At 40.2% G+C, this 16,646-nt stretch overlaps 1 protein-coding gene across 2 annotated transcripts in view; it reads right to left on the reverse strand.

Moving 5' to 3' along the window:
- DLGAP2 (DLG associated protein 2) overlaps positions 1-16,646 on the reverse strand; it is a 654,575-nt gene that overhangs the window by 182,092 nt on the left and 455,837 nt on the right. For both annotated transcript variants that reach the window (XM_054024256.1, XM_054024257.1), the window contains one exon: positions 13,565-13,597. In XM_054024256.1, coding sequence (XP_053880231.1) covers positions 13,565-13,597 — 33 coding nt within the window. The remainder of the gene's footprint in view (positions 1-13,564; positions 13,598-16,646) is intronic.

Genomic DNA, 16,646 nt, shown 5'->3' on the forward strand with positions numbered 1-16,646 from the left:
TTTTAAAATATAAGTTGCTCTCCTATATTCCACTGTGCTGGATATATAAAGAGCCAAAATTCATGGAACCTTACTTAATATTGAGCTATCTGGGGTCATAAAGATTATGAATGTTCTTGTAACCCTGACAAAAAGCATACTATGGTATAGAAAAATGTATGATACTAAATGAAGCTGTCATTTTGTAAAGTGTTCTGGGCATAATCTGCAGCTGATATAAATTGGAATCGCTCCACTGAAGTCATGAACTCTGAACTACGGAGCAACATCTATATGGTATGCTAGCGAGGTTAGTTAGAAATGTTACCAAATATTTAATAATAATACTTCTGTATTTTTAGAGCACCTCCTAGATGAAGGGTTTCAAAGCATATGATACATGTTAATGAATTTAGCCTTGGGGATTTTTTTATCCATATTTTTAAGATAAGGAAACTAAGTGACATGCCAAAGATCACGTAAGAAATCTACTTAGAACTGTAACTTCTGACTCTTAGACCACAGACCGGAACAACAGACCATTCTTTCTACTCCATGACAGTATGTTATGCAAAGTAGTTAGTTTCTTTTCAAGCAAATGTAAGATTTAATGAAATATCAGAACAGTACTTTTACATTTTCTGCATGCATCTAACAGGTACAATAATTATACACAATAATTCAGAGACCTGCCAGAATCTATATTTTAAAATATCATATTGGCAGATTAATGACATAAGCCAACCTAATTGACCACTTCTGCAACCCTTAGTCCAAATTAATTTCTTTTGGGATTTGCCCTTGGCTATAATTCCAATTTTACACCTTCCTTCATATGAGTTCCCCTGTAATATAGAATTAGCTTACAATGTCTGAATATCCTTCTTTTGAAAGAATGGAACAGATTCTTCATTCTGACCTGTTTCCTTCAACATACTGATGCACTGGAGCTATTTAAGATGTACTGCAATTTAAGAGGCTTTTGACAATGTCATTTCGAGCAGCGTCCCAGACTAATGTAGAGCAAGAATAGATGACTGACAATGCAGAAAAATCACTGCCTTAGCAGAATGTTCACAATAACTTGACAAGCCCAACATCAGAATTACTGCTGCCTCTGCAGCCCTCAAATAATTATGTTTTAGATTTTCAAGGAAGAAAATGTTTAATTGAAAAGATACCAAGTAATGGATTAATTTATTTTGTAAATCGAAGATACATCATCCTGTAATAACTATGGTCCAGATGAAATTTTCATTTTATTTTCCTTTATATTGCAGCCTTAATGTCAAGCACCTCCAGAGCACTTTACAACAACAACAATTAATTAATAAAATGACAAACAAAATTAGAATAATAGAATCATAGAATATCAGGGTTGGAAGGGACCTCAAGAGGTCATCTAGTCCAACCCCCTGCTCAAAGCAGGACCAATTCCCAACTAAATCATCCCAGACAGGGCTTTGTCAAGCCGGGCCTTAAAAACCTCCAAGGAAGGAGACTCCACCACCTCCCTAGGTAACGCATTCTAGTGCTTCACCACCCTCCTAGTGAAATAGTGTTTTCTAATATCCAACCTGGACCTCCCCCACTGCAACTTGAGACCATTACTCCTTGTTCTGTCATCTGCCACCACTGAGAACAGCCGAGCTCCATCCTCTTTGGACCCCCCCCTTCAGGTAGTTGAAGGCTGCTGTCAAATCCCACCTCATTCTTCTCTTCTGGAGACTAAACAATCCCAGTTCCCTCAGACTCTCCTCATAAGTCATGTGCTCCAGACCCCTAATAATTTTTGTTGCCCTCCGCTGGACTCTTTCCAATTTTTCCACATCCTTCTTGTAGTGTGGGGCCCAAAACTGGACACAGTATTCCAGATGAGGCCTCACCAATGTCGAATAAAGGGGAACGATCACATTCCTCGATCTGCTGGCAATGCCCCTACTTATACAGCCCAAAATGCCGTTAGCCTTCTTGGCAACAAGAGCACACTGTTGACTCGTATCCAGCTTCTCATCCACTGTGACCCCTAGGTCCTTTTCTGCAGAACTGCTACCTAGCCATTCGGTCCCTAGTCTGTAGCAGTGCATGGGATTCTTCCGTCCTAAGTGCAGGACTCTGCACTTGTCCTTGTTGAACCTCATCAGGTTTTTTTTGGCCCAATCCTCTAATTTGTCTAGGTCCCTCTGTATCCGATCCCTACCCTCTAGAGTATCTACCACGTCTCCTAGTTTAGTGTCATCTGCCAACTTGCTGAGAGTGCAGTCCACACCATCCTCCAGATCATTAATAAAGATATTAAACAAAACCGGCCCCAGGACCGACCCTTGGGGCACTCCGCTTGAAACCGGCTGCCAACTAGACATGGAGCCATTACAACTGAAAAAATAATTCCTTAACTTAACATTATATACAGTCAGGAGTTCACCAGACTTTATCTAGAAGGAAAAGTTTCACAAATGACTGGGAAGCAAAAGATAAAGTCTCCTGCACTTCAGCTATATTCAACCGTTGCCAAAGAAAAGAAAAGCATGGCGATAGGCAAAAGAGATGGAAGCCAGCAAATTACGAGGAGAGAAATATACCCCTCTGCAGAGAGTCACCACCTTATCTCTCAAGTGTACTTCTTTTTAAAGAACGTTACTTATTTTAGTTCCAAAGTTATCTTAATTCCTGTGTCCTCTTGGTTTTTCTTGTTGAAAAGTATTTATTTACATCTAAAATAAAGTATCATGAAACTGAGATGATAGAAAAAGTTATTTTCACCGAAGGAAAGAATCCCACATCGTTTTCAGATTCCTGCATGAGTAATTTTTTGTGTCCCTCATTTTGGGTCTTTATCACACATTGTGTTCCATGTTTGGCAACAGAGCTGTTGGCAATTTTCTAACAAACCGTTTTTAATCGAAATTGAAACATTCCACTGGGAATGTTTTGATTTTGACAAAAAACAGCCATGTTTCCAACAGACTCATGCTTTGTTTCCTGCCTCCTCAGCAGCATGCCTTGCTGGCTACCAGGTAGATCAAGCTCCGTGGCCTTCCAGGCTCCTCACTAGCTCACCTGGTGGACTGCCACAGAGCTGGGGATCTCAGGGCTTCCAGGCTTCCAAGTGGCTCGATAGGCAGGCTGCTGAGAACTCAGAAAGCCCTGGGAGCCCCAGCTCTCAGGCTCCTCAACAGCCTGTCCAGCAGGCTGCTGCAGACCCAGAAAACTGAAAAGCCCCTGGGAGGCGGGACTGGAACTTTTTGAAAAATTTCATATTAGTTCTTCTGAAACGGATTCTTTTGATATATCTCCCTTGAAAAATTCTGCATCTCTGTCTTTTTGTTCTGATTCTGAATGCTTTTTTTTTAATTTGGAACTGCAAAATTTTCTGTGGAAGAGAAATTCCAGTTCCTACACAGCCCTGCTTGGCAGACTCAGAGTTACGGTCAGCAAAAAGCATATGCACCACTTAAATCCCACTGCAGATGTTGAGGGCTTATGTGAAATTTCTTTGGTACGTAGGCGTTTTACTGGCATTCTGCTCAGGTGAAAATTTCACCCCAGGTGAGCCGCAAAAGGCCAGGCAAAACTTATACAGAATTAATGCAACTTTAAAATTACTGCTGAACCATGGGCCAGTGGCGCCCACCAAGACAAGTGCAATTTATGAGAATATTCACTCATTTCTGATCTTACCCACAGAATTCTGCAAAACATGGGAAACACAGGAATAGTCAATGAGTCACAATAGTCCTTTTTGTTTTGTCATCATGCCATTCCCCATGCATCGGTGATTTGATGTCTTTACTTTTTGTGTTATCTATCAAGACTGCACTGTATGTTCCTCAGCTTGCTCTGATTTATTGTGATGTAAATCAGGAGTAATCCCAACTAAACTTCAATTTAAGTGTGAGATCAAAATTGAATCAGTCTTCAAGAGGATAGTTAGAAAGTAGCATCTTTATAATATAATTTCTCCAACAATGTCTTTGAATAGATTGATTTGTCATCCAAATGGTAATGACTTAGATGTCAGAGATTTCTGATACTGAGAACCTTGGATTAAACACAGTTCCTGATCATTTGTTTTGCAATGTCCACCTCTTCCTAATGTTCCAAAGAATTCTGAAAAACCACATGGAAAACTTAGAGAATACAAAGTAAGATTTACTCTAACTTATTACTGAATGCCACAGTTGCCAACAGCATGATTGAGCAGACACTGGCTGGTAAACTATGATTTCAACCACAAGCAATGGAGAAGAATACAATGTTCACATGACATCTAAACTTAACAGGTTGGTTAGTCTGAAAAATGAACAGTTCAACAGATTACTTACTAACTGTAACCTATGCAATAACACACACTTTCTAAAAGGCAAAATGCCATTTCTTCAGGTATAAAAGTAGAAATTAATGGAGATATCCTATCTCCTAGAACTAGAAGGGACCTTGAAAGGTCACCAAGTCCAGCCCCCTGCCTTCACTAGCAGGACCAAGTACTTATTTTGCCCCAGATCCCTAAGTGGCCCCCTCAAGGATTGAATTTATAACCCTGAGTTTAGCAGGCCAATGCTCAAACCACTGAGCTATCCCTCCCTGCACAAACCAACTATCTTTCATTGTCAAATGCATTCAAGGAGTTAGAATGTATTCTTATTGGCATTTTTTAGCCATCCCTCTCTTAATTCTTCCTGTAAGGCACTAAAAGAATATGAAGGTTGGAAGGAACCTAAGGAGGTAATCTAGTCCAACCCCCCCTGCTCAAAGGGGGTCCAATCCCCAAACAGATTTTTGCCCAAGATACTCCACCACCTCCCTAGGTAATCCATTCCAGTGCTTCACCACCCTCATAGTGAAATAGTGTTTCCTAATATCCAACCTAAACCTCCCCCACTGCAACTTGAGACCATTACTCCTTGTTCTCTCATCAGGTACCACTGAGAACAGTCTAGATCCATCGTCTTTGGAACCCCCTTTCAGGTTGTTGAAAGCAGCTATCAAATCCATCCTCATTCTTCTCTTCTGCAGACTAAATAATCCCAGTTCCTTCTGCCTCTCCTCATAAGTCATGTGCTCCAGACCCCTAATCATTTTTGTTGAGCTCCGCTGCACTCTTTCCAATTTTTCCACAATCTTCTTGTAGTGTGGGGCCCAAAACTGGACACATTAATCTAGATGAGGCCTCACCAATGTCGAATAGAGGGGAATGATCACGTCCCTCGATCTGCTGGCAATACCCCTACTTATACCGCCCAAAATGCAGTTAGCCTTCTTGGCAACAAGGGCACACTGTTGACTCATATCCAGCTTCTCATCCACTGTAACCCTTAGGTCCTTTTCTGCAGAACTGCTTCCTAGCCATTCGGTCCCTAGTCTGTAACAGTGAATGGGATTCTTCCATCCTAAGTGCAGGACTCTGCACTTGTCCTTGTTGAACCTCATCAGGTTTCTTTTGGCCCAATCCTCTAATTTGTCTAGGTCCCTCTATATCCTATCCCTACCCTCCAGCCTATCCCAGTTTAGTGTCATCTGCAAACTTGCTGAGAGTGCAGACCACGCCATCCTCCAGATCATTAATGAAGATATTGAACAAAACCGGCTCCAGGACCGACCCTTGGGGCATTCTGCTTGAAACCAGCTGCCAACTAGACATGGAGTCATTGATCACTATCCGTTGAGCCCAACGATCTAGCCAGCTTTCTATCCACCTTATAGTCCATTTATCTTGGCCATACTTATTTAACTTGCTGGCAAGAATACTGTGGGAGACCGTACCAAAAGCTTCGCTGAAGTCAAGGAATAACACATCCACTGCTTTCCTCTCATCCACAGAGTCAGTTATCTCCTCATAGAAGGTAATTAGGTTAATCAGGCATGACTTGCCCTGGGTGAATCCATGCTGACTGTTCCTGATCACTTTCCTCTCCTCTAAGTGCTTCAGAATTGATTCCTTGAGGACCTGCTCCATGATTTTTCCAGGGACTGAGGTGAGGCTGACTGGCCTGTAGGTCCCCGGATCCTCCTCCTACCCTTTTTTAAAAGATGGGCACTACATTAGCCTTTTTCAGTCATCCAGGACCTCCCCCGATCGCCATGAGTTTTCAAAGATAATGGCCAATGGCTCTGCAATCACATCCACCAACTCCTTTAGCACCCTTGGAGGCAGTGCATCCGGCCCCATGGACTTGTGCTCGTCCAGCTTTTCTAAATAGTCCCGAACCATTTCTTTCTCCTCAGAGGGCTGGTCACCTCCTCCCCCTACTCTGCTGCCCAGTGCAGCAGTCTGGGAGCTGACCTTGTTTGTGAAGACAGAGGCAAAAAAATCATTGAGTACATTAGCTTTTTCCACATCCTCTGTCACTAGGTTGCCTCCCTCATTCAGTAATGGGCCCACACTTTCCTTGACTTTCTTCTTGTTGTTAACATACCTGAAGAAACCCTTCTTGTTACTCTTAACATCTCTTGCTAGCTGCAACTCCAAGTGTGATTTGGCCTTCCTGATTTCACTCCTGCATGCCTGAGCAATATTTTTATACTCCTCCCTGGTCATTTGTCCAATCTTCCACTTCTTGTAAGTTTCTTTTTGCTGTTTAAGATCAGCAAGGATTTCACTGTTAAGCCAAGCTGGTCGCCTGCCATATTTACTATTCTTTCTACACATCGGGATGTTTTTTTCCTTCAACCTCAATAACTTCTATGCACCTATGTCAATTTATATCAGCTGAGAATCTGGCATTATGACTAGACCCTTTATATCATCCACAATGATGTGTACTGAGATGTATTTGGCAAGTTTTGTGGATGACAAACACAGAAAGGACAGGGTCTACCTGGGAGTGAGATATGCTTGTGATACACCACTTTCTCTACTTAAAACAATTTTCCACCTGGTAAAAATCTATCAGAAACTTCCAATAGACACGATTCCACCTATCTCTAATTCTACTTAGGCATGCTGTACTCAAGACAGAAGTTACAATATGGGATTTGAATCTTACAGTGGAAAAGATTTCTATATATTATAGATTCCTAAAATCACATCAATTTTTAAAAAGAACAGGAGTACTTGTGGCACCTTAGAGACTAACAAATTTATTTGAGTATAAGCTTTCGTGGGCTACAGCCCACTTCTTCAGATGCACAGAATGGAACATCTATTGAGAGCATGTATGTATGTATATATATCTCCTCAATAGATGTTCCATTCTATGCATCCGAAGAACTGGGCTGTAGCCCACAAAAGCTTATGCTCAAATAAATGTGTTAAGTCTCTAAGGTGCCACAAGTACTCCTGTTCTTTTTGCAGATACAGACTAACACGGCTGCTACTCTGAAACCTATCAATTTTTAAATTATATTACTAAATTTGCCTAATGATTCATGTGAAAAGAATGCCACAGGCTTGTAGAAGATATTTGAATGAACTTTATATTGCTATTATTATGTTTAAGCACTGAACAGATTAACATTTGTCATACTGCTACTGCAGGAAAAAACTATAATAATAATAATAATTAATGGAGATATCATATCTCCTAGAACTGGAAGGGACCTTGAAAGGTCATTGAGTCCAGCCCCCTGCCTTCACTAGCAGGACCAAGTACTGATTTTGCCCCAGATCCCTAAGTGGCCCCCTCAAGGCTTAAACTCATGACTGTGGGTTTAGCAGGCCAATGCTCAAACCACTGAGCTATCCCTCCCCCCTATATTGTTGAATCATTTCAAAATTTCTACAATTGTCATGTAAAAATTCAGACCATACGTACAGCAGAGTTAAAATAGTTGACTTCTTGTTTTTAAATGTGTTTTTCTATCTTAAGTGTTTCTTCTCCATATTTTAAGACCTGGACAACATAAAACAGATTGTTATTAATAACCATCTTTAACCTAAGGCACTATGTAAACAATAAAAACAGTCCCATGTCTGTCCCAATCTGCAAGAGTCTAATATATAGGCTTGAGGCAGAAATTACTGAGGGAGATTCAATGGCTGGTGGTATGCAGGAGGTCAGACTAAATAATCATAATTCATTAACAGATTCAAACGCCAGAAGATTCCATTGTGATTATCTAGTCCAACCTTGTGAATAAGGCAGGCGAAAACTTCTCCAAATCAATTCCTGTTTCAACTAGAGCACATCTTTTAGAAACAGATCTAATCTTGATTTAAAAATCACCAGTCATGGAGAATCCATCAAAACCTTTGGCAAATTGTTCTGGGGGATATTTCCTTTCTGTAAAATATGTATGCCTTATTTCCAGTCTGAATTTATCTAGCTTCATATTATACCTTTGTCTGCCAGATTGAAGAGCCTGTTATCAAATATTTGTTCCCCATGTAGGTACTTATAGACTGTGATCAAGTCACTCCTTAATCTTCTCTTTGTTAAGCTAAATAGATTGAGCTTCTAGCCTCTACCACTGCAAGGCATGTTTTCTAACTCTTTAATTGTTCTTGTGGCTCGTCTCTGAACTCTCTTCAATTTATTAATGTCCTTCTTGAATTGTGGTCACCAGAACTAGACACACCATTCCAGCAGTGGTTGCACCACTGCCAAAAAAAAAAGAGAGAGGTAAAATAACCTCTTTACTCCTACGTGAGATTCCCCTTCTAGCAGATGAGAGTCACATTAGACTACTGGAGAAAGTGAATCTATATAGTGAAAGCTGCCACTAAGGGATTACTGGCATAAGAGCCACTTAATTCCTTCTTTTAAAAACTAAAAGGCTTTGTGGCAATTGCCCTTCTTTTCTCCCTTCTCTCCAGCATCACAATGGAGAAAGCACAAGGAGTGCATGAGGGAGGAAAGAAGAGGCTGTTACAGTCTGTCCCTTTAATGCAACCCAATAGAGTGCAGTCAGGGAAGGAGGGACAAGTAGCATCCAATCCGATCAATACAACACCACCAGAGTGCACCACAGGGGAGCAAGGGGCAGGCCGGGCTGGTTGAGGTCTTGCCTCTCAAGTGAGCTACTCCCTCCATTGAAAGGGAGCAGAGCTAAGAGCTGCACATGCTTGCAGGCTGCCTTTGTAGCCCCTATGGGTAGAATCAGAATACCCCCAAAAGGTTTGTGACTTAGATGCAGAGCTCCACCCACACCTCAGCAACAGCAACAGGGACCAATCAGAGGAAAGCTGAGGCACAAGAAGGGAGGAGCTAGCCAGCCTGTGATTTCAAGAGGGCAGAAGGTCAGAGCCTGTGGTCTATATTTAATGGGGTCCTACAAACATCTGTCCTGGCTCCGGTACTATTCAATATATTCATTTGTGGCTTGGATAATGAGTGTATGCTTATAAAGTTTGCAGATGACACCAAGCTGGGAGTGGTGAAAGCACTTTGGTGGACAGGATTAGAATTCAAAATGACCTTGATAAACTGGAGAATTGGTATAAAATCAACAAGATGAAATTAAATAAAGACAAGTGTAAAGTAAGAGAGAAAAAAAATCAAACGTACATATGCAAAATGGGGAATAACACGTTAGGTGGCCATACTGCAGAAAAAAAACATAAGAACATAAGAGTGGCCATACTGGGTCAGACCAAGGGCCATCTAGCCCAGGATCCTGTCTTCTGACAGTGGCCAATGCCAGGTGCCCCAGAGGGAATGAACAGAACAGGTAATCATCAAGTGATCCATCCCCTCTCACCCATTCCCAACTTCTGGCAGTCAGAGGCTAGGGACACCCAGAGTATGGGGTTGCATCCAGTGGTCCCTCTATTTTTTTTATGTCCATGTGCGGAATGAATTTTGTTATGTACACCAATATGGAGGTGGCGTGTGGTGGGGGAGGGGCTGAGGGGTTCGGAGTGTGGGAGGGGGCTCAGGGCTAGTGCAGCAGCTCCAGCGGGGCTGGGTTGGGCTGGGCCAAGCCAGGAAAGTGGCATCTCTCCTGGGCCATGGCAGTTCTGGAGGGGCTGGGCCAGGCTGGGGGAGGGGCTACTCTGCCCAGCAACTCTGGGGCGTGGGTTGGGCCGGGCCAAGGGAGGGGCTTCTCTCCCCGGCGCCTCTCCCTGCCTGCATAGCCCTTGATAGCCTGCTGTGCAGCCGCACAGCTTACAGGGAACTTAGGTTGTATCCCTGACCATCTTGGCTAAAAGCCATTGATAGACCTATCCTTCACGAACTTATCTAATTCTTTTTTGAACCCTATTATCCTTTTGGCCTTCACAACATCCACTGGCCACAGGTTAGACAGATTGTGCAAAGAAATACATCCTTTTGTTTTAAACCTGCTGCTTATTAATTTCATTGGGTGACCCCTGCTTCTTGTGTTATGTGAAGGAGTAACACTTCCTTATTCACTTTCTCCACACCATTCATGATTTTATAGACCTTTATCATATCTCCCCCTTAGTTGTCTCTTTTCCAAGCCTGAAAAGTCCTAGTCTCATTAATCTCCCCTCATATGGATGCTGTACCATACTCTTAATCATATTTGTTGCTTTTCTCTGTACCTTTTCCAATTTTAATATATCTTTTTTGAGATGCAGTGATCAGAACTTCACACAGAATTCAAGGTTTGGGAATATCATGGCTTTATATAGTGACATGATATTTTTTGTCTTATTATCTGTCCCTTTCCCAATGGTTCCTAACATTCTGTTAGCATTTTTGACTGCTGCTACACATTGAGCAGATGTTTTCAGAGAATTATTCACAATGACTCCAAGGTATCTTTCTTGAGTGGTAACAGCTAATTTAGATATAATTATTTTGTATGTAGAGTTGGGATTATGTTTTCCAATGTGCATTACTTTGCATTTATCAACACTGAATTTCATCTGCCATTTTGTTGCCCAGTCACCCAGTTTTGTCAGATCCCTTTGTAACTCTTTGCAGTCTGCTTTGGACTTAACTGTCTTGAATAATTTTGTATCATCTACAAATTTTGCCCCCTCACTGAGAACTCCTTTTTCTGGCTCATTTATGAATAGGGTGACAGCACTGGTCCCATTACAGATCCCTGGGGGACACCACTATTTACCTCTCTCCATTCTGAAAACTGACCATTTATTCCTACCCTTTGTTTCCTAACTTTTCACCAGTTACTGATCCATGAGAGGACCTTCTCTCTTATCCCATGACTGCTTACTTTGCTTAAGAGATTTTGGTGAGGGACCTTGTCAAAGGCTTTCTGAAAGTCCAAGTACACTATATCCACCAAAAAGGATCTGAGAATTATAGTAAATCACAAATTGAACATGAGCCAATGATGTGATACCATTGCAAAAAAGGCTAACATAATTCTTGTGTGTACTGACAGGAAGTAACTGTTCCATTCTGCTTTGCATGGGTGAGGCCTCAGCTGGAATATTGCATCCTGTTTTGGGCACCTCGCTTTAAGAAAGATGTAGACAAATTGGAGACAGTTTAGGGGAGAGCAACAAAAATAATACAAAGACCCATATATTTTGGGTGGTTAGAGTTTCCCTCAATGAAGAGCCTTAAATTTCATAACTAACATGTCCATACAAGACAGTGATTTTATGCTAGGGGTGTGAATCCACTTAAAGATCCACAGCTTTAGACCCATTCACCCCCCACAGTATCCCTATGAAGTCAGTGGGAATGCATATGAATGTAAACAGGACAAGGGCCTAAGTCAGCAAAGCTAACATAGTTACATATATGGCTTGCTGAAATACCACAGGAGGAGACAATTAATAACTAATGACCAAAGATAAGCATACAGTCCTCGCCTAGGGGGCATTGTAAAGCATTCCGCCCTGGAGATAAATCTCTCTGTGAGGAAAGAAAGTGTCATAACTCTGCCAGAAAAATTGTGTGTGTGCAGGGACAGGCTATTTGTTGCATTTGCCAGGGAATTAAATCTCCTTCCATAACAAATGCTAATAAACCAGAAGCTGGTGCCTTGGCTAAACTAAGCTAAGGTGGAGAAGTAGCAGCCAACTGAGCAATATCAAGCAGCACTGAAAACTCAGGAAATGGTTTCTCTGGGTTAAGTAGATCTCCATTTGGAGCCTGTATAAATCAAATCCCCGTTTCCAGGCTTTTACTCCTCATGGACACAGATATTATCAATCTGCATCTCTTTGATGGTTGACTATGCACAGGATATATGTATCCCTGTTATGCGAAGGGCCTTTTGATAGAGTTGCATGTGCTTACACTTGGGATGCATTTGGCCTTTACACTGGATGTTTTCTAGGCAGAACAAACAGGGAGTCTGCTTCCCACTCCTTTGTTTCATACAAAATAATACTGAAGCCCTACTGTTAGTCAGGTTGAGTAATCTCCTTCTGTTAAAGTGGCCATCTTTTCAAACTAAAAAGGCTGTTTTTTGTTGGTTTTAACAAATGTGTACTGATGCTACTTCTGCCAACTTCTGACTCAGCAGTGATTTTATTCCTATATTAAGAAACAGATTTACAGAACCCTTAGATCAACTGGAGGTATATTACTTCATGAATATTCTCATTTATACCAGTGGGACTACTCATAAAGTAAAGTACTTATTGAGTAAGGATGGCAGAATCTGGCCCCCACATGAGCACTTGAAAAACCCAGCACAAAACCTTCTCCCTTCTGTAGTTATTTAAAATAACACATTTATTGTTTGCATGAAAACAAAGATAAACTTGAAGTGTCCCAAAAGACATTCAGGCACTTGGATATTATATGAAAGACCAAGACTGTTCTATTAAAACGGAGACATATAATCTCTACTTTTGGATCAACAACTCCTTGGATACCTAACACGTTATGTCTTGGATTTCACCACCTGTTTCATTTTATTTGACTCATTGCTCTACCATGAAGGGACATTTTGAGTAGAGGTGGACATTTGGACATTTGTAAAACAGAGAAACCTTGCAGCATTACGGAGACTACTCATTTAAAAGCACTATTGCATCATAATTTTGATACATTCAGTAAAAACTACATTCCAGGCACAATGTAGAAATTCACCTGTTCAATGAGCATCAAATCTAGTTGCTGACTGGAAAATTCCCAGCCCAAAATGTTTACATTAGTTAAGTAAACTATGGTTCTGAGGATATAATAATGCTAATTCAGCCATCACAGGGAATATTTTTATTTTAAATCATATTGGTCATGTCATGTTAGATATAATTGTGTGCAGGAAAGTTGTGAGAATTACTATAATGATGTACCCCATCCTAGTTTGACTCTCTATGGGACACCATCCCGTGACTCTTCAAAACTTCAGCAGGATGGAAACAGAATCTTACACTTCCTAAATCATTATCCAGGCATAGGCTTATTAATGTTACCAGATTATTAAACTGAGCTCCACTTTGAACTCATTTCAATTATTCTAAATTTGGACTTGAAATTTTTAGTTCCACAATCTTTTTCCTTTGGTTTGGTTTTAATTTTTAAAGATAGCGTTGTTCCCATTGCAAACAGATTTTCATTTATATTTTTTTAAGATTGATATTGGTATCTCCTCTTCATGTACCTGGACAAAAATCTTAAGGCATAGCTTTCACATGAAATGGCATGTGGGGGAACCACACAATTTGACAAAGAACAAACAAAGAAAAAAACGTATAAACAAAATAAATATAAAACGCACAAGGTTACACAATATCTAACTGTAACTTTACCTGGAAATGCATGCCCTGTTAGAGAATCCAAACCTGAAATTAAAACAGTGAAAAAAATAATCTTTAACACTAATTTAATTGGCACCACAATCAAAACTTTTAATTGGCACCACGATCACATATCATTAATATAAAATTTGTCACAGGAAGAAAAGAGAAAAACCTTGGTGTTACATTAGGTAGTGTGTATAAATTTGGGCATGTATGAGAATAAAAAAAGCAGTATGTAAATATAAAACTCCTGTACACTTTAACAAGTTCACTTGCTTTGTTATAACAACTTTAATCATGCTGCACTATAGTTAGGTTGGGTTTAGCAAGTAATTCCTTTCCAAACCACTGTTTTCAGAGGTTTATTCCTTGAATGTGAACATATGTTCTGAGGTTGTACATATGAATTCTTAGCCCATAGTAATATTTTTCTTTTTCTTACAAATGTTAAAAAAATGATTCTTTAAAGATATGCGTTCAAAAGAAGATGAGCCTGATATATTACTGCAGGAGCAGGGAAGTGTAAATTACTCCTGTATCCCAGGAGAATTCACTTTGAGAGAAAGCATATACAATGATACCAACACAGCAAATCCTTCAGGCTTTTTCCCAGTGGCAGGACAAGAATATAGAATTGTAGCTTCCTGGAGCAGTACCCTGCCATTTACAAGTCTATATTTTTAACAGAGACACATTCAGTAACTTATGAAAAATTCTCTATAACTCACACACTTGCGTTCATATTTAGGTCTGTAGATGGAATTGAACCTAAGCTCTGCTTTGTAAAACAGGGTCACAAAATCATGATTCTTGAACAAGATTAGCAAGTTCAGGCCTTTTGACCATATAGCAAACCCTCATGGGTCAATAGTACCCCATCCCAATTCACAACTATCACCCTCACAATGGTATTATAAAATATATACTGCCATCAAGAGTTCCTTCTTCCTTTCACCCAAATTGTGAGATAAAAGTAAGCAGCTGTGTGTTCCCCAGGACAGCAGAGCAGGGGAGTTCTGTGCTTCCCATTAAAAGAAAAGAGGATAAGGTGTTGGAGGAGGACTTGGAGGAGAAAAGCTTAGTGGCTAGTTTACCCCCCTATGTGTGCATATGATTGTTTTTTTGAGTTCACTTGGTGTTATTCTGAAATGAATTTACTCTTTATTTTTACCCAGAGAAGGGTTGCTCAGGGATCTGAGTAAATGTATTAGAAATGTGCAGTAAGAGTTTTAAATAAACACAGCCTTGAAAAAGGATTTTCCTTCCTGTTTGTAACAAACAAACAAAAAAGCTGATGTGACTTGGATATTTGTTGATGCAGCTCAAATGTTGAGCCTCCTACAGTTCAGTTGTTTATTCTTTAAAAAAAATAGTTGTGGTGAGAAAATTATATCTTCTGCTGGATAGGCTGACACACAGCTTCTCCCGCTGGAAGGTAGAAGGAAAACACTCCTGACTGTGATAATTTATAAATGTCCAAATGAGAGAAATTTACTGGGCACCAATAACATGCTCAATGCTATAAAAGAACAAAGAAAACATGATTCCTGCCCTACAAAAAATCATACGGAGACACCGCACACTACACATAATATTCTAAATGCATGTTAGATCAGTGGTTTTCAACCTTTACCATCTGAGTTACAACAGAAAAAAGTTTTTAGATCTCCCTTTAGAAAGGGATCATAGTCATGACTACTCTCAGTACCTGTTCATGATCCCTTGACCATCCATGTGTTACAGATTATACACAGGTGCTAACATTCACCTGCCCCCGAGTTAGGCACCTAAATCCTTTGGTGAATCTGGGGCTTGAGTAATTGCTTGTTTACATAAAATAAAATAAAATAAAAATAAAAACAAAAACATGGACGTAGACTGTTACCTATGAAATAGGTGCACTGGAAATCTGGGTAGAATGAGTGTGAAATTGGATACTCTGCAGGCAATGCACATAATGCATCTGTCGCAGGATAAATCAGGGCTAGTTTGTTATACTACATGAATAGCTAAATGTTACATGGGCATGTGTTTATTTCCTTGCAACTAGACCTACATGAGGTGAAAATAAGGTAGTTTGTCACCTTCTTACAACTCTTCTGAGTGAAGTTTTGAATAAAGTAAGACCTCCTTTGCTAGTTGAAACCATAGAATTTTAGGATACATTGAACTCACAAATCATGATCCACATGACCCACTTGCATCATTACTGTCCCACAATAAGTGATATGAACTGATACTAAAGAAAGTGAGCAGTGTAAAGGTTTCCCAAATGCAGACAAATACAGTCTGCTGCTCTTCCCTGCTAAACTTAAATATATGCAATTATTACAGTTAATAATGGAATGAAATTTTTGCTGTGCCTGGAACAACTGGGGTTTCCAGTCTCTGCCATAGGGATTCTACAACTCTGTTACACCAATTAAAGGCCAGGATGATAGGAAGGGTTTTGAGCTGCTCTATTTTGTTTCTTATGCACAGAACTGAAAACATTGCTTTGCTACCATTAACTGAAAATGGGAAGAACGGAACTAAAATTAACTACATTGGTAAGAAACTGGGTGGCAGCAGTAGACCATACCATTAAGGTCCATACGTTAACAATTAAGCATATATTAAAGAAATATATTAAAGAAGATGGTTTATAGTTCAAACGTTTGGTAATTTAAGTGTCCATACAATGTTGGCACACAGCCAATGACAGAGAGATGGCAGTTTTGGCCTATGGCTAGTGTGTTGGTAGGCAGATATGGACTGAGGTCAAGTAAAGGTCACTCCAACGCTGCAAGGAGAGCTCAGTCAGGCATGCTCAGTCCAAAACTAGATTAGGATCACCATCCCATAATAGTAAATATCCCATAATACTAAAACTTGTTGTGTAACAGCTTTGATTGACAGTTACATTTAGCAGTTGTGATTGGTCTATAAGTATGGACCAATAAGAGAGAGTCTGAAGGTGATTAGGGGATAGGTATGCTAATGCTAGGATTGGGAAACAAGCAAATCAGAACAGGCCAAAAATTGTATAAAAGACAGAGAGCAAGCAAGCAAAGTCAGTCAAGTCAAGAGTAGGAGATAAAGAAGGAGAACC

The sequence above is a fragment of the Malaclemys terrapin genome, chromosome 3 (genome assembly GCF_027887155.1).
Source record: "Malaclemys terrapin pileata isolate rMalTer1 chromosome 3, rMalTer1.hap1, whole genome shotgun sequence".
Taxonomy (NCBI): Eukaryota; Metazoa; Chordata; order Testudines; family Emydidae; genus Malaclemys; species Malaclemys terrapin.